The sequence below is a fragment of the Zalophus californianus genome, chromosome X (genome assembly GCF_009762305.2).
Source record: "Zalophus californianus isolate mZalCal1 chromosome X, mZalCal1.pri.v2, whole genome shotgun sequence".
In the NCBI taxonomy this organism is placed as follows: domain Eukaryota; kingdom Metazoa; phylum Chordata; class Mammalia; order Carnivora; family Otariidae; genus Zalophus; species Zalophus californianus.
This window is the reverse complement of record NC_045612.1, coordinates 116390723-116415334: the sequence shown is the minus strand read 5'-3', so window position 1 is coordinate 116415334 and position 24612 is coordinate 116390723. Positions and strand designations below refer to the sequence as shown.

General features: G+C 44.0%; 3 protein-coding genes across 5 annotated transcripts in view; 2 read left to right on the top strand and 1 right to left on the bottom strand.

Annotated features, from left to right (window-relative positions):
• The window catches only part of CTPS2 (CTP synthase 2), a 100891-nt gene that overhangs the window by 33477 nt on the left and 42802 nt on the right, over positions 1-24612 (bottom strand). For all 3 annotated transcript variants that reach the window (XM_027609178.2, XM_027609177.2, XM_027609179.2), the window contains exon 14: positions 1113-1209. In XM_027609178.2, coding sequence (XP_027464979.1) covers positions 1113-1209 — 97 coding nt within the window. The remainder of the gene's footprint in view (positions 1-1112; positions 1210-24612) is intronic.
• S100G (S100 calcium binding protein G) lies at positions 10581-15448 on the top strand. Its single transcript, XM_027609180.2, has 3 exons — positions 10581-10611; positions 11010-11153; positions 15179-15448. Exons 2-3 carry the CDS (start codon positions 11019-11021, stop codon positions 15281-15283), a joined length of 240 nt encoding a protein of 79 aa, XP_027464981.1. The 5' UTR covers positions 10581-10611; positions 11010-11018; the 3' UTR covers positions 15284-15448.
• Positions 22174-22890, top strand: LOC113931331 (mitochondrial fission factor-like). The gene has a single exon (XM_035725781.1). It carries the CDS (start codon positions 22217-22219, stop codon positions 22871-22873), a length of 657 nt encoding a protein of 218 aa, XP_035581674.1. The 5' UTR covers positions 22174-22216; the 3' UTR covers positions 22874-22890.

Genomic DNA, 24612 nt, shown 5'->3' with positions numbered 1-24612 from the left:
GGTCTTATTCTTCTTCAAGAAGGCATTTTTCTAAGATATGCTTATAATTTCACGGGAATGATGCTGGACACCCAAGAAACCTGGTTCCCTTTCTCCCCTTCCAGCTTTTCGGCACCTCGCACGTTCCCTTTCATCACACTCTTTCCACCTGCTTTGAGGCTGGCAGGGCTAACAGCTGTCCCGGGCACAGCTGGATGTGCAGCATCTAGCACGGTGCCTATGGCTCAGAGTAGGCACTCAAAATATATTTATTAAATTGAATTCAGGGCTTTGGGGGTTTTCTCACTTTAAGTTAGTCTCATATAAAATGTTCATCTATAAGGGGCGCCTGGGTGGCTCAGTCGTTAAGCGTCTGCCTTCGGCTCAGGTCATGGTCCCAGGGTCCTGGGATCGAGCCCCGCATCGGGCTCCCTGCTCCGCGGGAAGCCTGCTTCTCCCTCTCCCACTCCCCCTCCTTGTGTTCCCTCTCTCACTGTGTCTCTCTCTGTCAAATAAATAAAATCTTTAAAAAAATAAAATAAAATGTTCATCTATGAAAGAAAAGTGCCACAAAAATTCGAATAACCTTATTGGGAGTAGAAGATGGGCAAATAGCAGACGGCAAGCCACATCATATTTTGCTCTCCCTACGCCCAAGCTACTGGGGGAGCAGAGAAATCTACTTCTCAGACATAACTGCTCTCCTCCTCCACGAAGTTCGTAAATTAGTGGCTAAAACCAGTCAGACATGAACCAATTAAACAGGGAGCTGGTTTCAGTGTAGTGGAGAGAATGGTGGATTGGAGAGAACTTGCTCCCGGGGGCAAGGTCATCTCCAGGAGCGGCGGTAAATTACAAAGCAGCTCCCTGGGCAGGGTGTCGTGGACATCGAATGAGAAGGGGCATTCACAGGTTCCCAACCCTGCCAGGGAGAGGAATCCAGAAGCAGGAGGACCAGCAAGGGCTTGGCGAGGGTGGGGGGGGTGATGCAGGTGGGAGGAAGAGGCGCAGCACCAGGGGCTACTGGAAGGGGAAGCTGGTGAGGTGGAAGGGGGGGTAGGGTTAGGCTCGGGCTGCGCAGAGCCATGCTAACCACACCCGCTGTCGTAAAACCAATGATCGGACAAACTTACTTAATATTGAATTTTCCGTTTTGAAAACAGTTCTTCGGATTCCCAGCCTCATCGTTCCTCCCAAATTGCCGGGATTGTGTTCGGGCATATCAATCACCTTAGAAAACAAAACAAGTCAGGTTTTGCCATCTCATACAAATGTCATTTCCCACATTTCAAGCTTTACTTTTATTTTTTTTTTAAGATTTTATTTATTTATTTGACGGAGAGAGCACACAAGCACACAGCAGGCAGAGGGAGAGGGAGAAGCAGACTCCCCACTGAGCAGGGAGCCCGATGCACGGTTCGATCCCAGGACCTGGACCCTGGGATCATGACCGGAGCTGAAGGCAGATGCCCAACCAACTGAGCCACCCAGGCGCCCCCAAGCTTTACTTTTAGAGTAATGATCACTGGAGTAAGGATGTTCCCTAAACAGTAAAATCTGATCGTTCCTTCCAATTTTCTTATTCAAATACAGCCATGCTTTACACAGCCCTCACGGTATGCTTTCTTTTCGTCTCCTTCTCATCTTTCATTCAGATCACTTGTAAAAAATTTATCAGGAGCTTCTTTATGACCTTCCTCCTGTCATTACTCAAGCTGTCAGTTCCAGGCAACGTTCACACTTCAAGTTCCGGCCTTCTGGGACCTCTCACTTTGCTATTCACATCCCTCCCCGACTGCCCACTTCACTCCCTACAGATTTTCCATAAGCAAATCTGCCAACCCTTGTGGAAAAGTACACCGAAGATACTTTTTTGTAGAAAACCTTAGAAGGATTCCTTTAAACAAAAAGGGGGGTAATGTCATCCATTCTAGCACATTCTGTATGTTGTAAACTTAAGGGCCACCCTGGATCTCTCCCTCTTCTTCATCCCTCATCTCCAAGGTGTCCAGTCCTCACCCCCTCCAGACTTGTGGCATCCGTCCATGGCTCCAACCACCACCCAAACCACAGCCCCTCACCCGGGCTATAGCCAGAGCTTACCAAACGGCTGCCCCGCGTTCACATGGTCCCAGTCTACCCTGCACACTGCAGGCAAAGTAGCTGTATTTCCCCAGCTTGAAATTTGACTGAGTGTTATCAGCCTGGCCTAGCCCTCCAGCCTCACATCCCATGACTGTCCCCTGAGTTCTGGTCAGTGTGGCCTTTCTTCCGTTCCTCCAAGGCATCTTCTTTCCTCCCCACACGGGGACCTTGCACATGCTGTTTCCTCGGCCCAGAACATCTCCCATTCCCCTACCTTCTTTTCCTAAAGTAAACCAGCCTCAACCTTGAGATCTTAGCTCAACAATCAATATGAACTCCTATGGGGAGCGGATACTCCCAGGCGCCATAGCCTAGTCAGGACCACCTATCCCTGCCCTCGCCCCGCCCACTGTGCTTCCCTCAGTTCCTGTCTGTAGAGTGCTTTGTGTGTCACACTGTACATCCTTGAGAGCTGAGCCAGTGCTGTTTTTCCTTACATGGCATTCCCGGCCCCTTGCACCTATGGAACTGGCCCAGGGTGTACACTGAATGAATCCACGACGGAAGGAAGGAATGAACTCAGACCAAATAATTTCAGATTTATCTTTATGATTACCTCACAGAAATTCAGAAACACGTGATTTTTATGAAAAGCCCATTCTCGTAAGTCATTGCTCTGTTTTCCCACCTCTAGTCGCTATGATCTCATGGTTTTGTTTCATCTATTGTTATTTTAAGCTGTTAGACCATAGTTAGGCAAGGTAACCTGCTCTAATGGAACTGCTCAGGTTTCCCTCTCATAAAACCTTTCGTTCGGTTTCTTCCCCCATATCTTAACTGCCACGTATTACTCTATAGGAAGCCTGGACAACTGGAACTTCCTGAGGTCAAAATTTTCCCAGAACTTGTATGATCTTATCAGCGCCCCAGAACTTTCCGAGCCGTCTGAACCCTGTGTCCCAAGTACACTCTAAGAGTCACTGAGGGGAAGGGGTGGAGAAAAAGCTTGATTACTCCGCTTGTTTGATGGAGTGCTCAGTTCTGAAGTGCTCTTGGCCTTGGCATCTATTTGCTATCTTCTTTGGTTGGCTAATTATGGCTAGATTAAGTATTACTGGAGTGAGGTGAGAGAGGGCATTAGCTTCTAGTTCTCAAAGCTGAGCTGCTTATAAATGCCCAGCCCCTTATGCATTTTCTAGGAAAGGGCAGATAAGACTGCACTACCCACCACAGCCTCAATTTTCGCTTAAGTTTAAGACAACCTGAACCATGGAGGAAGAGCACAATGATAAACTCCCCCCTGGCTTCTTAGAAGTTCTGTGATTGTTCAATCCATCCTTACTTCCTGCGTTGGGTTCTTCTGCCCAGGAAGAGTCTCTGAACGTAGTTTGTGCAGTTATTGGCATGCTCGGTGTTTAAGAAATGTTCTGCTATGAACCACTAAGAAAACTCAAATGACCCACCTGAGGACAGGAAACCTGCCTTACCGCTCACTTGAGATGAACTTGACAAACACAAGACTAGAACATATTTCCGAAAGAAAAATGCAGTGGGCACAGGGGTGGCCTGAGGGCATTAAGTACTCCTCTAACATAAATGGAAATCTGGAAATCTCTGAGAGAGCCTGATGAGAATATTACTTAAACACATGGAGGTAGGAGGCACCTGGCTGGCTCAGTCAGTAGAACATGTGACTCTTGACCTTGGGGTGGTGAGTTTGAGCCCCATGTTGGGGGCAGAGTTTACATGCATACATAAAAATAAAAAAAGGTGGAGGTAAATATCAGGAGAAACAGCTAGAAGACTTGAGGGTGCAGAGAGGGTGTGAGGATTACTAAATATTTTCATTATAGGCCTTTTGGAACATGTTGGCTTTGTAAGCTTTGTACACAGTATTATTTTAATGAGAATACAAATTTAAAGCCCAAACAGTGAAATAACTTATTTCGACCTTCCACTAGGCTGTTAGTTCACATTATCCCTGCTGTTTTCAGAAGCAATAACTATAACCTTCTCCTGAAATGATAAGACAGAATGAAATCCCAAGGAATGGCAGCCACAGTGATCCCCTGATTAAAACGTGTTAGCACAGAAACCAGTGGAGAAGGCAAAGAAAATGCTAGAGAAAAGATGAGGGAGCAGAGGCAAGTGGCTTTCTGATGCTGAGTGATGCCCCAGATGTCAGTGAAAGGCCGAAAGCAGAGTGAGAACTGGCAGGAGACTTGCTGTTCTCTCTGGTCTGGCTCAGGAGGCCTCATCTGGGGATGCTCATCAGACCCTCAGTCAAAGGACCCCCCAGACCAGACACAAGCTGGTGCAATCCAAACACACTGGAAGGGGAAGGTTGCGGAAGGTAGAGAACACAGTGCATTTCTGGCCGAGCCGGGCCCAATCAGCTGCCTCCAGTTACAGGTACCTCCCATGACCTCTGAAGTTGGCAGTACGACCGACTGCCTCTCGGGTTATAAGCAACCTGATTCAGCAACAAAATCAAGGAAAACATCTTTGTGCCTGGTATTCCTTCCACGAAAAGCCTGAGAGACGTCAGTTTCAAAACATATACTTTATCATTACTGGGGTAGTTAAAAAAAAAAACCCTCGGGGCGCCTGGGTGGCTCAGTCGGTTAAGCGTCTGCCTTCGGCTCAGGTCATGATCCCAGGGTCCTGGGATGAAGCCCACCTTAGGGTGGGCTGCCCCTCCCCACCCCCGTTTATTCTCTCTCTCAAATAAATAAATAAAATTAAAAAAAAAAAACCCAAATGTGCTTTAGTTTTAATCCCGACATTTCCAAAATACCCTAGATTTGCAGGTAGGAGGAAAATGCCTCTTCCATTACAAAAGGATTGCCTTGGCCTGCTCTGATTTTGCCTGTTGTCTGATCCCCACCACAGAGCTGTCCTTTCTTGGAACGGAGCCAGCCATAGAGCATAAGAAAAATAAAAAAGGATCAATGAGTAACAAATGTTGGTGGTGATAAAGCTTTAGATGTAAAAGTACCACATAAGGATAAATACAGCACTAATTAACCTTTACTGAAGTTTCTGCAGCCCACGATGAAAGTGTAATGGGTTCAAGCCTGGGTTCATGCGTCCCACGTGCCTTAAAAACAAAGTCTAGGGAAGTTAGGTTCTCTTATCAAAGATGAAATTCCAGTGTGTGAGGTATGTCGGCTTCCCTCCCGTCCCTTGCCTTTGGACATTTCATTTGGGGACGCTGAAGGAGCCTACCCCGCAGCAGGCTGTTTCCAGTCTCTTAGGCAACACACAGTGATTTTTCTCAGACTTTCTAGTATATTCCTCAAGTATTCTTTACAAGGATTTCCCCAACCCATTCCTTTCCTCCTGTCCATTAGTTTTTTCTGCTCATTTTTTTTCAAGCCTGCTTCTGATTTCAATTCTTGATGAGTCATATTCCAGTTGTGCACAAAGTATGAACCAAGTGGTGCCCATAAAGTATGAACTCATTCTGTGTTACACTGCTAGCTCTAGTAGCCTCCATCACTACAGATCAACTCGACACTCTTCCGCATGTGGCACTCAGGTTCCACACCTCATTCAGGAACCCAGTCTGGCTATGCTCTCCTCACGTATTCTAACCTGTGGTTTCCACCTTGGCCAGACAGGTCCATTGCTGATGCCTCCTCTGCTCCCCCCGCCGCCCCCAGCCCCTCTACATATATATTGCCTCTTCACTACTTTTTCTAAAATGGCTTCTCCCCACCATTCCATATGGGCCCATGTTTTCGGGGCACCCTCTTGTTCTCCTTACTGACCCATAATTAACACCGTGTTAGTATGCTCACCCTACCAAATAAATCACCTATATGCTGTGAATTCATCTTGAACTAGTCCTTGTGGTAGGCTGAATAATGACCCCACAAAGAGATCCATGCCCTAGTCCCCAAAACCTGTGAAAAGGTTACTTTACATGGCAAAAGAGATTTTGCAGACATGAGTAAATTAAGGCTCTGGAGACGGGAAGGCTATCCTGGGTTAACTGGGTGGGCCCAATGTAACCACACGGTCTTTATTTCAAATTTTTTTTAAGATTGATTTATTTATTTGAGAGAGAGCGAGAGAGTACGTGAGTGTGGGGAGGGGCAGAGGGAGAGTGAGAGAGAGAATCTCAAGCAGACTCCACAGAGCGCAAAGCCCGATGAGGGGCTCTATCTCACAACCCTGAGATCATGACCTGAGCTGAAATCAAGAGTCGGACGCTTAACCGACTGAACCACCCAGACGCCCTTTTAACCACAGGGTCTTTATAAGACAGAGGCAGGAGAGTACGAATCAGAGAAGGAGACAGATGACAAAGTGGTGGTCAGAGAGAAAAGAAAGAGAGAGATTGGAAGGTGCTACCTTGCTGGCTTTGAAGATGGAGGAAGGGGCCTTAAACAGGCAGCCTCCAGAAGCTGGAAAAGGCAAAGAAACAGATTCTCCCCTAAAGCTTCCAGAAGCAATGGTAGCCCTGCCTACCCACTTTACACTTCTGAGTTCCAGGACTGTAAGAAAAAAAAAAAAATTGTGTTGTTTTAAGCCACTAAGTTTGTGGTAATTTGTTACAGAAGCCACAGGAAACTAATGTAGTCCTTCACTGTATACAACCTTAACCCCCTCCATCATTTCCTTTACATGCCTCGGCTCATTGCCTAAAGGGGGGGCTCCTCGAGCACAAGGACTGGATCTTCTTCTCTGTTTCCATCAGAGTTCAACACAATGTCAGGTTCCAATCAAGTGCTCCATAATTAAATCTCCCTGGATTTTTATCAGAAACGAGCAGAGCGGACTAAGGGACTGGTGGACAGCCGAGAAGCAATGGATGGGGGTCTTTGAGAGGCTGTGGATTGTCCTGAGCTAACAGGCGGATCGTTTCAGCATGGAGGCGGCGGGGGGGGGGGGGGGGAAGAGTGCTGCGCTCTGAGGCACGGGCCCTGCTCTGAGGCACGGGCCCCGCTGAGCCTCTCACCTGATACAGGACTGTTACTTCCCTGTCTGTCTCCCCAGCCTGTCTCATCACCAGCAGTGGGATGATGGAATCCACAATGGTGAAGGCACTGAGCACGCCCATAAATACGTATGTATTGTCCAATCTTTTCAACTCATTTTCCACCAATAAAAGAAGGCCTAAGTTACTTCCGTCAGAAAAAGAACATTCTTATGCCTTCAGGTGTGAATGTAACGCATAAGTCCTACCTCTGGGCCTCACGCTAACCTTGAGTAGCCCTCCTCACAGAAGCCCTCCTCCTGAGAGGGGCAGGCAGCATGGCGGCTGAGGGAGCAGCCTGGGCCTGGACCAGAATCCCAGCTCTAGCACTGCCCAGAGCTGTGACCTTGAGCTGGTCTTTGAACGTCTCTGTAGACTGGGGATAACAGCAGTATCCACTCCACAGACGGTGCTGTGGCCAAGGGCGGCACTCAGCCATGGGAAGAGCCAGCCCTCGATCAGAAGAAGGTGAAGTCGGTGGTAGGGCACAGAGTAGGCAGGCAAAGGGAAGCTGTCACACAGCATTTAGGGATAACTGTGCCTTAGTGATCAGGCTCTTTTCTGAACCTCAGGATCAAAGACAACACGAACCCAGGATAGCACTGCCTGCCCACTTCGTTTGCAGGGCCTGACACTGACCCCCTTCCAAAGATGCTTTTCAAGGCACTGCCCGCTGTAGACTTCAAATCGAATAACACCCCCATGGAACCCTGTGGTATCGGAGCTTTGCAAATAAGTTACTCTCGGCTTCCCTGAGAAAAACTTAAGCCTGTCCAAAGATCAAGCAATTGAATGGTGAGGTGATAAATAACCTTTGCCTCTCCATTTTTCCATGCCCAATCTTATGCCTGTCATTTTCCCCCTTCTCTAGTCTCAAAATGCACTCTTTTGAACACACCCTGTGTTTATCACCTGTCTCCATATATTTTTAGTTAATGTTTCATGAGAATATCTATTGGTGGATTTCGTGGTTCCCACTGCAGCTTTATCCTCACACTTGAGCCCATAGGTAAAGAGAAACATAAGAGATGAGAGATGTGCCTGGCACAGGAGAGCAAGGGAACATTTAAAACCCATGGGTCGTTTTTCAAGCTCTGTCAGTGTTTACTACAAGCCTAAGTTCTGACAACAAATAGCATTGGACCTCTTTTATTTTTTATGTTTTTAAAAGATTTTATTTTTAAGCAATCGCTACACCCAACGGGGGCTGTAGACAACTACAACCCCGAGATGAAAAGTTGCTTGCTCTACCAACTGAGCCAGCCAGGTGCCCCAGCACTGGGCCTCTTTTAATCAGAGGTCCTCCCTTGAAACTAAAGATGTGTAGCTTGAAAGACTGTTAACTAAAACTGTCCCAAATGTTTCTCTTAGACTTAATATCATACACACATACACACACACACACACACACACACACACACACACACACCCCATATATACAAAATATGCCATGTGTTATACATAACATATATCTGTCCTATAATATACAGTTATTAAAATTATAGTTATACATTATATAGTTATTAAAACCATTTCTTCAATATAGACTCAAGAAATACAACAACTGCCATGTTGAGTTTAGCTCACAAGTGGTAATTCGAGAGAACAGACGACTTAAGATGCTATTTCCACACTTGGAGAGATGTGAATTTGGCCTCTGATAATGGCATTGTGGTTGTATAGAAGAATGTCCTTGTCCTTAGGACATAAGATGCTAAGGTATTAAGGGGGAAAATCAGTTGGCAACTGATTCATAAATGAATCTGGGCCAAAGGTAGGTTTGTATTCACCCACTATTGCAACTTTTCTGTAGATTGGAAAAATTTTTTAAAGGTTTTGGAAGAAAAAGGTATTTTTTGCTACAGTTGTTCAACAAAAGCTAACTTCCTCCCAAGTAAAACAGAGCATATGTATAAAAACACCAGAAATTCTCTAAAATCTTGATTAAAATGCATTGCCAAAATCAGAATCTTTTTGCATAAAATCTTAAGCTAAACCCAAAATGCTTATCTTTACTCCAAGAAGTGAGTTCCTATATATTCAACATTGGTGAATAGCAAAGTCAAAGAATCTGTAATAAAAGCAAGAATAACATATACAAGGACAGTGAAGGCACACGGAATGATAAATGCTCAGGATGGGTGGGAAGTTTTTAAGAAACTATAAGATTTCACATTTGTTCTCCAAGGTAAATAAGACCCTAGAAGTTTAGAACTAAAAAGTGTCAGAGAAAAATACAGTTCAATAGTACAACGCTCAATTTATACACGATATAATGAAGGGTCAGAAAAAATTATACAAGTGTGGAAGCGTGCAAGTATTTAAAAGCTGATAAGATCTCTTAAAGTCAATCTGGAAACCTTTATTGTGAGTTACATCAGTATCAGATTAATGTCCTCTGGAAATGTCCTTGTTCTTTCATGGAACTCTTTCCAATAGAAATAAATTTAGTCTCCAACTTTAAATCCTGGCAGTTCCATAAGTTTGAAGTATTTCCAACAGAATAAAAGTAAGTCAAGTGTTTTTGCAAGTTTTTAGAATGATTAACAAAATATATTTGGGGGGCGCCTGGGTGGCTCAGTCTTTAAGCGTCTGCCTTCGGCTCAGGTCATGATCCCAGGGTCCTGGGATCGAGCCCCACATCGGGCTCCCTGCTCAGCGGGGGGGGCCTGCTTCTCCCTCTCCCACTCCCCCTGCTTGTGTTCCCTCTCTCGCTGTGTCTCTCTCTGTCAAATAAATAAAATCTTAAATATATATATATGGGGGGATGTTGTACACCTGAAAATAGAAAATTGTGTGTCAACTATACTTCAATAAAAAAAATTTATATATACATATATGTGGTAAGGAAAGGGGTAATGAGAAATAAAAAAGCAGATATGGGAGCAACAAATAATGAAAAAGTTGAAAAATTACCACGCTAGTTGGTAATCTTGCTTTGCTAAATAAAATCACAAATTATTATGTATCTTCTCCCCACTCCTTAAGCCTACTTCTCAATGATACTTCTGTTCATTCACTCATTCAATTATTCAAATATTTAAGCACCTAATCTGTACAAAACATCAGAGGGACTTCAACGGCCATATTGCAATTTCTTAAACTCTACAGGATTGACCATCCATTATAGCATTCTTTTTTTTTCTGGATGTGAAGAAAGTTATTGTTTCAAGCCTAAATATGCAATTAAACTGAAAAATATCCAACCCTCCATAGTTAAGCTTTCTGAAAATGTGAGCAGTGAGCAAATATCGTAATGCCACATTGGAGGGAAAATACAATGTAAGGGGGAAAAAAAAATCCAAGTTTACTCTTGGGACTCTGAACCATTAAGCAACTGTTGAGGTGGCCGTTTATTGGCTCTTGCCCTTAGTTATGAGGTTCATGCAGTCTTAAGCTTGGGTTTCAAAAACCATTAATAATTACCCTTAAATGGCAAACAAAAGGAAAATGTTATAATCAGGGTGGTGTGTCTGTGAAGACTATAAAAGTCATGATCCTGCTCAACTCTTCACACTCCTACTTCTTGATTTCCTCTAGCTGTCTTGCTGCTGGGCAACCAGGTAAGTGTGATTTTAGTACAACCTGGTGCTTCTTCTGCTTCCTTCCAGAACGGTATGAAAGATAGTGGTCAGGAGAAAAAGTGGATTGGTGCCATCTAAATATATTTCCAGTAATTTAGAAGCTAGAAGCTGTAGTCAGCTTTCTTGGAGACCACAGCCTACAGAGCACAGACCAGGTGCATAAAAAGTGGAGAATGTCATGATTACTAAAAAAAGGGGTTTGGCTCCAGGGACCATCTCCTCACAGATGGACTCTGAGAACAGACATTTAACATACTAAGATGATTATTTTTACTACACCAAGGAAAGAGCCCAAAGGCACTGAACTGCTGGCAAAACCATCAATATAAAACTCCGCTTCAGCTTTTTGGTGAGTTCATTTCTTTCCCAATTGACAGGCCACCACGATGAGCATAAAAAAGTCTCCTGAAGAACTGAAGAGCATTTTTGAAAAATACGCAGCCAAAGAAGGTGATCCAGACCAGCTGTCGAAGGAGGAGCTGAAGCTATTGATTCAGATGGAATTCCCCAGTTTACTGAAAGTGAGTGCACCACCGCAGAGCCCATAAACGGGGCCTCTGAGGGTGAGGAGGGAGGGGTGGGAAGAGGAGAGGATGCAGGGGAGGCGGAAGAATGCAGTACCGATCGGGGCTCCTTCTGGGGCAGAGCACACAGCAGCCAAGGCGAGGGCATTCCTTGACTAAGGGCTCTTGAACGTGTGTTTTCTTCCCTGGTGGCAGGCCACATCTCAGATGGCAAGCACCTAGAAAGCAGGGGCCAAGCCTTCTATGCCCCACAGCCTGGGCACAGAACTCTCCATGACCAGCCAGAGTAAAAGGAAGCAATGATTGCCCTTTTAATGAAGCTAGGTCTAGAAGACCCATAGGTCACCAAGCCAACACGCTAAGGCCTTCAGCCTGGATTCAGCATCTCCGGGCCAGGCTCTTAGGAAAACAAAGAGGTGTGCAAAATAATATTAGCTGACCTTGGACGTGCTTCATCGTTATAGGTAGGATCTGTCAAGAAGACCAAGTCAAGAAGACTTACTAGGCAATCTGCAGAGAAAACCCACTTTGCGCTGACAAATTGCCATCTGGTGACATCCATTTATATTTCAAAAGCATTTAAATTTGTGTTAAGCACCTAAATCTGTGTTAATGAGGCAGCCAGGCATTTCTAAACAACTTCCAGGAAGGGATTAAATCTCTAGCCAGATAGTTTCTCTTCAAAACTATCCCAGAGTTGTCTAAATCAAAGTGCATCTTGAGGGCGCCTGGGTGGCTCAGTCGTTAAGCGTCTGCCTTCAGCTCAGGTCATGATCCCAGGGTCCTGGGATCGAGCCCTGCATCAGGCTCCCTGCTTGGTGGGCGGGGAGCCTGCTTCTCCCTCTCCCGCTCCCCCTGCTTGTGCCCTGCTCTCGCTATCTCTCTCTCTGTCAAATAAATAAATAAAATCTTAAAAAAAAAAACCAACAAAGTGCATCTTGAGGCAATCATGGGAAAGAGAGGCGGGGTGATCTCCTTGCTCCAATACATTTTCTCTACTTCACAACTAAAAAAGCCATTTTCAAAATGGAAGTGACTGTGCAACCCTTTCATCCAACTTGGTCACTATTTAGCTGTAACTTCAGAAGAAAGCATTGGCTTCCCAGGTTTTAACCAGAAATGTCCCTTCTGCCAGTATGACACATGAGGAGGTTTCTGGTTATAGCTGTTGAGGTTTCTGGTTTTAGTACTAAAAAGAAGAAGTGGCCGAATTCAATGATATAATCCAATCTCTCCTCATTTGCTTACAGTTAAAATATAAAATAACTTTTAAAAACAGTTAAAGGCGCTAGCAGAAAAGGAGACTTAAAAAAAAAAAAAAAACAACCTAGGGGCGCCTGGGTGGCTCAGTTCCCTCTCTCACTGTGTCTCTCTGTCAAATAAATAAATAAAATCTTTAAAAAAAAAAAACACCTTTCCTGATTTTTATTTTATTTACTTACTTTTAAGTAAGCCCTAAGCCCAACGTGGGACTTGAACTCACGACCCTGAGATCAAGAGTCATGTGCTCTACCAAATGAGCCAGCCAGGCGCCCCAGAAAAAGAGACTTTTTTAATTAAAAATTAAGACAAAGTTTTCTGAGAAAGATTAAATTCTAAAAAACACTCTGAGATTTTTTCAAAAGGAAGAAAAATAATAATAGGAAGGAATAATCATAATAAAAGAAAGAAAAATAATAATCTGACAGGAAAGCCTAGGCAGTCTACTCAAACAAGTTGTTTTAAAAGGTAAGACTGGGGAATTTTTCTATATTTTCCTATGGTTTAGGTATTTCCTACAAAAAGCAGGTATGATGACTTACAATTTGAATAAAGGTAAGAATACTGATGGTAAGTTTTGAAAAATCTACTTACCATATCACGTACTGGATTATATTTTCTTAAGGATTACTAAGGTTTTCCATCATCGCCTTGTATGGCTGAGAATCTCATAAACGCTTCAGGAAAAGTGTTTGATATTTATACAACAAACGCTGAGTAACTAACTTAGTTTTGTCTTCTGATCACAGCAACGTATCAAATGTCTTTAGAGGAATCTTAAGGGTTAAAACATATCTTGATGTGGAGATCAGTTGTACAACAATGTCAACATACTTAACAGTACTGAACTCTACACTTAAAAATAGTTAAGATGGTAAATGTTACCACAATTTTTTTTAAGTATTGACGCTGACTTATAAACTAAACCATTATTTCAGTGAGTTTCCTAGGTACTATTTTGCCACAGATAAACTCCTACCTGAAAGGCAGAGCTGTAACGGCTTTAAGATTTGAGTCTTAGGCCAGAGGCAAAACTTAAGTCTGCTTAAGACACTTTAGGAGTAGTAACAGTCAAAAGGGAGTCAAGCCTAACATGATCTCTTGCAACATCTCTTGGTTCTCCAAGTGTGATGGGTCCTGGCCCAGCAGCATCAACATCACCTGGGAACCTGTTGGGAACCTGTTGGAAATACAGATTCTCAGGCCCTGCCCCAGGCCTAGTGACTCAAAAATTCTGGGAGTGGGACCTGTCACTCTGTATCTCCTAAGGTCAGCAAGCCCATCTGGTGACCGTGCTGTACGCCAAAGTGTGAGAACCACTGATCCTGTCACCCTGCAGGGTGTAGAGGGGGGCTGCAACCCAGGGGTTTGGGAAAAACTGGTGTGGATCCTAGTTAAGGGCTTGAGCTCTAGAGTCAATGTTTGAACCTCGAACCCTTTGTATACCAGCTGTGGGCCCTGGAGCCAGTTAGCAGCTGTCCCGGAGCACAGTTCCCTCCTCTGTGAAGTGGATCTCCCCCCCACAGGGTAGGTGGGGGCAGTGCGCAGGCTACGGAGAGCCCATGGCACCGTGCTGCCTTGGGTTACATAGAACCAGCTCCCAGGAAAACCTTGGGGCAAGCATTGTCAACTGGTGAGCCATGGGCTCCTCGGCAGTCCAGTGAAGCCCCAAGATTCCTTCTCCGTTTTTGGAGACATAAAGAAAAATACTGGGGCGCCTGGGTGGCTCAGTCGGTTAATCGGCTGCCTTCGGCTCAGGTCATGATCCCAGGGTCCTGGGATCAAGCCCCACATCAGGCTCCATGTTCAGTGGGAAGCCTGCTTCTCCCCTGCCTGCCATTCCCCCTGCTTGCGCTTGTTCTCTGTCTCTCGCTCTCTCTGTCAAATAAAAAAATAAAATATTTAAAAAAAAAAAAAAAGAAAAGAAAAATACTTAAGGTTACACAGAAAACCAATTACAGTTGACCCTTACATAACATGGGTTTGAACTGCATGGGTCCTCTTATATGCGGATTTTTTACAGTACGATGAATGTATTTTTTCTTCCTTATGATTTCCATAATAACACTTTTCTCTAGCTTGATTGATTGTAAGATACAGCATCTAATACATAAAACATACAGAATCTGTGTTAATCAACTGTATGTGTCATCAGGAAGGCTTCCAGCCAACAGTAGGCTCTTAGTCATTACATTTGGGGGGAGGCAAAAGTTGTCCCCATATTTTCGACTCTGTGGGGGGTGGGTGCCTGTAACCCCTGCACTGTTCAAGGGTCAACTGTATATTAAAATACACATTAGCAGTATTAAAATGATAAATGTGTGGGGCGCCCGGGTGGCTCAGTTGGTTGAGCATCTAACTCTTGATTTTGGCTCAGGTCATGATCTCAGGGTCCTGGGATCCAGCCCCCTCTAGGACTCCGTGCTCAGCGGGGAGTCTGCTTCAGATTCTCTCTCTCCCTCAGCCTCTGCCCCTGTCCCTGCTTGCCCATGCACACACTCTCTCTCTTTCTCTCTTGAAATAAATGAAATCTTTTTTTAAAAAAAAGATAAATGCATGATACAGAAAAAACCAGGTAGCCAGTTTGGTGACATGGAGCTAAAGTTGGGCTTTCCACCCTCAACCATCAGTGGCATGTAACTGAAACCTCAGCTGCCTTGTTGGAACACAGACCCAGCGTCTCTACTTTCAGAAAATGGGTAGCGGTAACTGATTCATTTTTCTCTCCTCTCCCCTTTCCCATCCTTCTCATCTAAAACCAGGGTCCCAGCACCCTAGATGAACTCTTTCAAGAACTGGACAAGAATGGAGACGGAGAAGTTAGTTTTGAAGAATTCCAGGTGTTAGTGAAGAAGATATCCCAGTGAAGGAAAAAAACCAAAACAACATATCATTATTCCAAGCACCAAAAGAAGAGCGCCTGGGATGTGGCCCCCATTCTATATGCAATTGCTAATGTCTCTGTTTAATTCTTGGCAATTATAATGATCTGGCAGTGAGGTCCAATCACTGTTAATAAAGGAATTCTTAGACATGTCTCTCCTTGTCAAGTCTGACCCCCATGGCTTAATAGACTTGAAAGTAACCTTGGTTAATGCATTTAATTTTATACCCTTTTTTTTTTTTTAAGAAAGGCTGAGAATAGTTCCATGATCTTCACCAAGACTGCAAAGATAGTGTCAGAGGCTTAGAAAGAATTCTGACTTGCCCAACCAACGTCCTTACTCCGGTCTTCCATCAAAATAGCCCTGTTCCTGCTGCCCCTCCCCAGCCACTCAGTGCTCACGTCATTTCCAATTTCAACACTAGTCAACAGCTAGTGAGGAGCGGACTTCAAAGCACAGATACTTGTCTTTAAAGTCACCTCCAGCACTCACTGTGTTTTTTGAATCAATGACCCTCTCAGGAGGTAAAAGCATTATGGGACCAAGAGTCAGTTCTCTCCATCACTGAGGGGGTGGCCTTGGTTCTGGCAAGTAATATTTAAAAGAAAAGGGACAGGAAGACATAGAGCCCTCCCAGCTCTGGCATCTAGGGCTGCTGGGACTCTCAGGATCTGAGAAACAGCTAGCCCTCAAGTTCCACTTACTGAGTCCAGCTTGGGGGAAGGAGGGAGGGGGAGTGTTGGAGAGGAATTTAACCAAAGAAAAGAAAAATTACTTCGAACCCCACCACCAAGAAACAAAGGAAATTTTTATACACAGTGAGGAAATGTTTAAATGCAATCTGTATCATTCTAATTCGATACAAGAGCATTCTTATTGAGTCAAAAGCCTTAAACATTTCTAATGACTAGTTCTACTCCACTGCACGGATACCCCATAATAGTCTTAACTATTTGCCCATTGTGAGACATTTCGATTGTTGCCAGTTCTGATTCTTCTAAATAATGCTATAATGAGTACCTGTTCATATCTCCGTCAACATACCACATTTCCTTAGGAGAATTTCTGAGAAGTAAATGTCTGGGTCAGAGGGTATGAGTATTTTTATGGGGTTTGTGAAAGAGACCACCTAACTGATTCTCCGAAAGATTGTATTGATTCAAAAATCTACAAACAGGCAGGAGAACACCAGCTGCACTCTCTAGACAGCATTAGTTGGTCTCATTTTAACAACTTTATTAGTCAAAACAGTGCACATCTTTTATTCATTTCTAGTCTTAATAGGAATCCCCCACTATTTCCCCATTGAGTTTACTGTCTGATATTGGTTTATAAAAGGTAATTTTTCTCTTGTTTAAGAAGTCCCCTTCAGGAGCGCCTGGGTGGCTCAGTTGGTTAAGCGTCTGCCTTCGGCTCGGGTCATGATCCCAGGGTCCTGGGATCGAGCCCCACATCGGACTCCCTGCTCCACAGGGAGCCTGCTTCTCCCTCTGCCTCTGCCTCTTTGTCTCTCATGAATAAATAAATAAAATCTTTTAAAAAAAATAATTGGAAGAAGAACTCCCCTTCTCCAGGCACCTGGGTGGCTCAGTCGGTTAAGCATCCAAATCCAACTCTTGTTTTCGGCTCAGGTCATGACCTCAGGGTCATGAGACCGAGCCCCACATAGAGCTCTGTGCTCAGTACGGAGTCCACATGTCCCTCTCCCTCCGCCCCTCCTCCCACTCATGCTCTCTCTTTCTCTCTCAAATACATAAATAAAATAAAATCTTAAAAAAAAAAAAAAGAACTCCCCTTCTCTTCGTAGCTTGTTATAAGATTGTGAGCAGGAGGGTTTAGGTTCTGTAGATTGCCTACTGAGCATCTATGGTGATATGGGGGTTCTTTCTTTTGTCTGATCAATATAATGCATCAATTGATTCAATCCCCAGGACAAACACGTTGTCCAGTCATGATCGATTATTCCTTAATGCTGTTAAATTAGGCATTCTAATATTTTATTTAAGATTTTTACATCTTTGGAGTGCCTAGGCGGCTCAGTTGGTTAAGCATCTGCCTTTGACTCAGGTCATGATCCCAGGCTCCTGGGATCAAGCCCCACATTGGGCTCCCTGCTCAGTGGGGAGCCTGCTTCTCCCTCTCCCTCTGCTCCTCCCCTTGCTTGTGCTCCCTCTTCCTCTCTGTCAAATAAATAAATCAAATCTTTTTAAATTTAAGATTTTTACATCTTTATTAATAACCAATATTAGTCTATAGTTTTAGGTTTTATTTTTTGTTTGCGGGTGTTTGCTGAGTTCTAATATCTAGGTCATGCTAGCTTCCCATTTTAGCCTATGTTCTGGCTCTCAATTGGCCCCTCGCAGTATAAATATACATTATCTCTTTCAACTCCACCATGTATAAAGCAACTACTATGGGCAAGGCTTTACACAAGATGCCATAAGAGAGGGCGCCTGGGTGGCTCAGATGGTTAAGCGTCTGCCTTTAGCTCAGGTCATGATCCCAGGGTCCTGGGATCGAGGCCCACATCGGGCTCCTGGCTTGGCAGGGAGCCTGCCTCTCCCCCTGCTCATGCTCTCTCTTTCTCTCTCTCTCTCTCTCTCTCTCTCTCTCTCTCTCTCTCTGTGTGTGTCTCAAATGAATAAATAAAATCTTAAAAAAAAAAAGAAAAGATGCCACAAGAAATAGAAATTTCTAGACCTCTGAGATCCTAAGTCAGCAAGTCTGGGATCAGGTCAGGGAAAGGCTTAATCGCAAAGGTAGTATTTCCAACTGGGATTTGTAGGAAGAGACTTCAGGGGAACCTGCCGGGAAGCGGCAGCACTGGGCTATCTAAAAGGGAGATAACACGGGATGTCTGGCTGGCTCAGTCAGAAGAGCATGCAATTCTTGATCTCGGGGTTGTGAGTTTAAGCCCCACGTTGGGTGTAGAGATCACCTAAATAAATAAATATTTTTTAAAAAGATAGAGAAAACACCCCAAGTAAACACATGTGTAAGTACAAGGCAGTTCAGAAACACACATACTACATGTTGGGTGGAAAGGCAGCTACAGGGAATAAAGAGGGCACGCTGGCTTCAGATCATAAAAGTCCTTGGTTGCCATGATAAGCCAAGGTCAGAAAGGGAGTAGAGGGCCGCCTGGGTGGCTCAGTTGTTAAGCGTCTGCCTTTGGCTCAGGTCATGATCCCAGGGTCCTGGGATCGAGCCCTGCATCGGGCTCCCTGCACCCCGGGAAGCCTGCTTCTCCCTCTCCCACTCCCCCTGCTTCTCCCTCTCCCACTCCCCCTGCTTCTCCCTCTCCCACTCCCCCCTGCTTGTGTTCCCTCTCTCGCCGTGTCTCTCTCTGTCAAATAAATAAATAAAATCTTAAAAAAAAAAAAAAGAAAGAAAGGGAGTAGAAAGGTGTAGGAGTCATAAGGTGATGTGAATGTGTTGCGGGAAGATGAAGTGGCACCAATAAAGAGGTTGCAAGGGGTGGGGACTGGTCACAGAGTGGAGGCTGGGGCTAGGCAGGAGGCCTCCACTGCAAGCGGGGCAAACTGGGAAGGCCTCAAAGGAATGGTGGCAATGCACAGGAAACCCATGGGAGAGATACCTTCTCCACCTGGCTAAGATTTACTGACTTGGACAAATTACCATTTGAGGACCTTCAAGAAGGGTGAAAACGTATGGAGTGTCGTATGTAGTAGGGGTGTATGTACATGTCTACTTCGTTGGCTTTCTTGGCCTAGCTTCCAATGTTGATCTCATCTCCCACATCCAACAGGATTCGCCTGAATTTCCTCTAGAATCAACAGTACCAGCACTTTGTCAACCACAAAACTTCAATCCTCACTACACTGCAGGCTCCGCCAGGGCAAGGACCCTGGGATCATGACCCGAGCCGAAGGCAGATGCTTAACGACTGAGCCACCCAGGCGCCCCTCTACTCCCTTTCTGACCTTGGCTTATCATGGCAACCAAGGACTTTTATGATCTGAAGCCAGTGTGCCCTCTTTATTCCCTGTAGCTGGCTTTCCACCCAAAATGTAGTATGTGTGTTTCTGAAAGATCTCTGGTCTTTCACTGATGTACCCCCAAGTCTAGCTCAGAGCCTGGCACATGAGACAGGTTCAAGTGCTATTTGCTGTATGAATGATTCTTGACTATCCAGTCAGTGAATCATTCCATAAAGCTGCTCTGCCAGCCAGATCTTTCTACTCTAACTCCTGCTCCAACCCAGCTCCTTAGATCGCAGACTGAGGCTGCCTTAAGACTCAACCGAGTGCTGTGCCCGGAGTCTTCTCTCCCCTCTCAGCTCTCTTGATCCCATGCCAGCTGAATCTTCCTAAAGCACTCATTCTATTGCAAAGTCTTTGGCAATGAGTACGGTATTTGCATAATATGTCACAGTTGACAGGTATTATCTTATTGGTTCCCTAGGGCCTTCAGGATTAATTTTGACACTGATACTCAAGGACCCCCCACAAATCCGTACCAATCTCCCTTATTTCCCTCCACTTCTCTACAGGAGCCGCATGCTTCAGCCAAGCCACTGGGTATTTTATGAGCAAATCTTGGACATTCCGATCTAGCCGATGCCTCCCCTCCTCTCTATGAAGTCTCCCAGGCTTTGACAACCTTCTCTTCTTACTCTAACCCACAGTATTTTTTCCAGATTCTGGATTCTTAAGTATCTAAGGTCTACCTGCACTGGGCAATACTGTGGCCATTAGATCAGGTGGTCATGGACATTTAAATCAATTAAAATTAAATAACATTTAACGTTCAGTTTCTTGGCCACACTAGCAACATTTCAAGCGTTCCACAGCCCCACGTGGCTAGTGGCTATCATATTGGATGGCACAAATACAGAGCATTCTATCACAGCAGGAAGTCCTAGTTGACAACCCTGCTAGCATTAATGTGGGCACAACGCACGTACTGCCTGTATATTTGGTTATATGTTTCACCAGTGTATGTCTCAAATCCCCAACTAAACTGCAAGCAGGGTTGTCATAGCAGTTCATTTGTAATACACTCTATTTGGAACTGCACTTAAGGAGACAAGCTCTAAATGTAGAGTGACTTTTTTCTTTTTAATAATCTCTTTCCACTAGCATCCAGTTATTTCTACTGCAGAAAAATCTTTCAAGTGGTTGAAATACCTATTCCTAAGGCATTTCCCTTTGAGCTCAAGGTACAAAAGCCTTCAAATACATTAGCTTTGAAGTACTCATTTAGTCATTTATTGTTAAAATTATAGACTACCCTTGTGATTCACTAATGGAGGCTCATTCCAAGCATGGCGCGCCGTCTCCTTCCAAAAAGTAGGCCGGCATAAGGCGGAGGTTTGGGTGGAGAACATGCCCTAGCCATTAGACAGCAGCCATCATGCCTGAAGAATTGTTCTTTCTCCAGATAGAAAGCAGTTTCTATGGCCAACAGCCTAATATCAACTCTGAACCTACTGCCCCCACGGAGACAGGACTAAATGACTATTAGGCTCCCAAACTGGTCCATAAAAGGCTATTTTAGCCTTAGCTGTCTTCTTGGCAGCTGCTTTGATGGGAAGAAAAGTTCTTTAGCCCAAACGAAGCTCCAAAGGACTTCTATAAGACCATTTTGTTAGCTGGGAGATGCTCACTCAATGTCCTAAATGCAAAGCAGTCTTCAAAGTAATAAAAAGTCACCTGAAAGGTTATGCTGAATGGCTGTCCGGGTTTGTTTTAATGCCTCTTAATTTGCCTTCCATATAAAGTTGTTGAAAAATAACATGGGAGAAAAAATATTTCAAACAGCTTCATCTAGAGGTAGGAAAATGTCATGCATTAATTATGCTTAATGTATAACAGAAATTACCCTTCACCTGAATCGACTTTTAATTAGATGTAACTATGCCACAAATCCACTGTGTCAAATGTGAAATTAATTTTGACTTTGAAAATCCCTGGATCAAAAAGGGATAAAAGAAGTCATATCTATGATAACTAAAATTGAAATAGTATCAAATACCACAATCTCAAATGTCCATTTGCATTTGCTTAAAATGCTTCAAATTCCTCACTTTTCCTTACCAATGCGTTTACCCAAGTATACATGTGTGTACTGATGTATATGAAGGTGGAAGACAGATTTTGTTTTCCAAGTGTTGTGTCTTATGGAAATCCAGGGTTTTTTTAGTTACTATTCTCAATAAACAGAAAAGAAATGCTAAAAATTAAGCATATCCACATATCTAAATATTGGATTGAGATCATTCTTCCTATATATGTCTCAAAACCCAAAAATATTCTAAATAGAAAGTACACAATGCCATGAACTATCCTCCACATGAACTGGAAAGATCTGAAAATCAAGGTCAAGGGTGTCAGCAGCAGCCACGTGATTGATAAAGAGTCAGAATGCAAGTCACCCACAGCTGTGCTCCTGGTAAGCCTTGTCCAGAAAGCAGGTAAGCCTACTTTAACACAAGCCAAAAAATCAGACTCGCTATAGAGCCCTAAATATTCAGCAAATTCCCAGAGCCTTCTATTTCGCCTTGTGGATTAAGCAGAGAAATGACACAATAAAATAAATTCTATTCACTCTCTCCTGGTAGTCCCAGAGTCTACTACCTTCACTCTTAGAGAAAAATCTATTTCTCGGCCGCTCCGGCCGGTGGTTTGCCCCAGCGCCGCAGTGCGATCGGCCAACTGCCTCTACGAGCGCCCAGCCGAACGCCTCGGGAAGCCGGCGGGCGGCGGCCCTCGCCGGGGACCCTTCAGCGGGCCCAGGGGGACAAAGTGGCTCTAAATGTAGCACAGGCACATTGAAGCAAGTTAAAGGATTTAATATGAAGCACAGAAGCAGATAGATAGTGCCAAATAGCAAGCTGTAGTTGGTACACATTTAGTGAGTGGGGCAGCATTTCCTTCTCCCACTGCTGCTGAGATGGCGGAGATTAGTCGAATTCAGTATGAAATGGAATACACCGAAGGTATTAGTCAGCAAATGAGGGTCCCGGAGAAATTAAAGGTAGCACCACCAAATGCTGACCTGGAACAAGGATTCCAAGAAGGAGTTCCAAACGCTAGTGTCATTATGCAGGTTCCAGAGAGGATTGTTGTAGTGGGAGATAGTGAAGACATTCCATTTTCAAGACCAGCAGATCTTGACCTTATTCAGTCAACTCCCTTTAAACCTCTGGCACTAAAAACACCACCTCGTGTACTTACATTAAGTGAAAGACCACTAGATTTTCTGGATTTAGAAAGACCTCCTCCAACCCCTCAAAATGAAGAAATCCGTGCAGTTGGCAGGCTAAAAAGAGCGCGCTCTATGAGTGAAAATGCTGTTCGCCAAAACGGACAGCTGGTCAGAGCTGACTCCATGCATGGCATGTCACATATAGATACAACAACTGAAGGAACTTCAGACGACATGACTGTTGTAGATGCAGCTTCGTTAAGACGGCAGATAATCAAACTAAATAGACGTCTACAGCTTCTAGAAGAGGAGAACAAAGAGCGTGCTAAAAGAGAAATGGTCATGTATTCGATTACTGCAGCGTTCTGGCTGCTTAACAGCTGGCTCTGGTTTCGCCGCTAGAGGTAACCTCAGCTCTCAAAAATATTGTCTCAACAGCTGCAAGTATAAAGAATTTGCAAACTTGTTTCTGTCTTTGCATTGTATGCCGTTTTATAGGCCATGCCCTGAACATGTATTTCTTCCAGAAAGGAGGGCGGAAGGACTGATATTTGCAGAAGTCAAGGTATATTTCTCTCACTCAGCTGTAGTCACTTTTAAGCAGATCTGCAGTAACAAACACCTTAAAATTCTCCCTTTGCATGTTTTGTAAATAGGCTCTAGTTTGTTTTTTGAAAGCAATTTTTGCCTCATCAGCTCACACAATTAATTCTTTGAATGGGAGAGAGAGTGCATAGGAAATGGATTTAGAAAAGTATCTGTAGGGCGCCTGGGTGGCTCAGTTGGTTAAGCGACTGCCTTTGGCTCAGGTCATGATCCCGGAGTCCCGGGATCGAGTCCCGTATCGGGCTCCCTGCTCGGCGGGGAGTCTGCTTCTCCCTCTGACCCTCTTTCCTCTTGTGCTCTCTGTCTCTCATTCTCTCTCTCTCAAATAAATAAATAAAATCTTTAAAAAAAAAAGAAAAGAAAAGTATCTGTAGAAGAAAAATGGTACTTTATTTTGTCCTGTTTCTCAAACACCATTAGATTGAACAGTTTTGTTAATAGACACTTTTGCATCGACGTTTCAACATTAACACTTCTGAAGTCATGGTCTGGTGTCAGATTTGATAAAGTCAAGGCACTTCATGTTTTCCAGTCACCTTCATTACAGTAATTCCTAACATTTCCAGCAGTTTATCTAATATGTGTGTAAAATGTGTGTTCTTATTTTTATTTTAGTTTTGCAGATGGTTTTCTATAAAGTATGTTTTTACTAAGTCCCTGTGTGAATGATTTAAAAAACTACAGAATAAGGTACAAATGTAGTATATTTAATAAACTGTCAACTAAAGAAAAAAAATCTATTTCTCCTTTTGTGTGTATAAGAGATACCTCCTCTTAGAGCTCTCTCCCAGATGCCCTTGTGTCTACTGCTGGAAGAGACATTTACATGGTAAAAGGCAAATCTCCATCTGTAAGGGTTATCTCCCACTCTGTACCAGGAAGAGGATGACTAAATCTCTAGAAACTCACATGAATGTAGAAAGCAAGGATTTAAATCTGCATCACAATCATACCCTTGTTTCCTGTGTTTTTCTAGGTAACCCCCCCAAAACTTGCTCCCCACTCCCAACATCATCTTTTGTCTTTAGCTGGAGAGGTTATTTAACATGATGGTTTGGGCCATTTGGTTTTCCTGGGCTTCTCCCATGTACGCAGGAGGTAAACAGGTTATTAAGCTTTCTTTGTTTTTGTCCTGTTAATCTTTTATGACGGAGGGGTCTCAGCCAAGAACCTAGAAGGGGGGGAGTAAAAATTATTTTTCCTCCTCCACACCTATGAAACAGATTTTAGCAGCAAATATACCCAAAGGAGGGTCCTGGTTTCCAAATCATTTACTTTTTTAGCTGGAAAGGCCAGAATGACCATTACCCACTGTAAGTCATTGTTACTTGCTCAAGTTTAACTGATTTCCCCAGGCTACCTGGTATCGGCTGCCTGATGAGTCTCTTCGCTTAGCCCTTCTCCTTAAGAGGACTTCTCACAATCAGCACAAATGCTGCCTCTTAAGGCTATTTTTCTCCAACAAACTGATCACAGGCCATAAAGATGTTCAGTAGCAATTAGGTTTTATTGTTCCCATCTCACTTATGAGTATA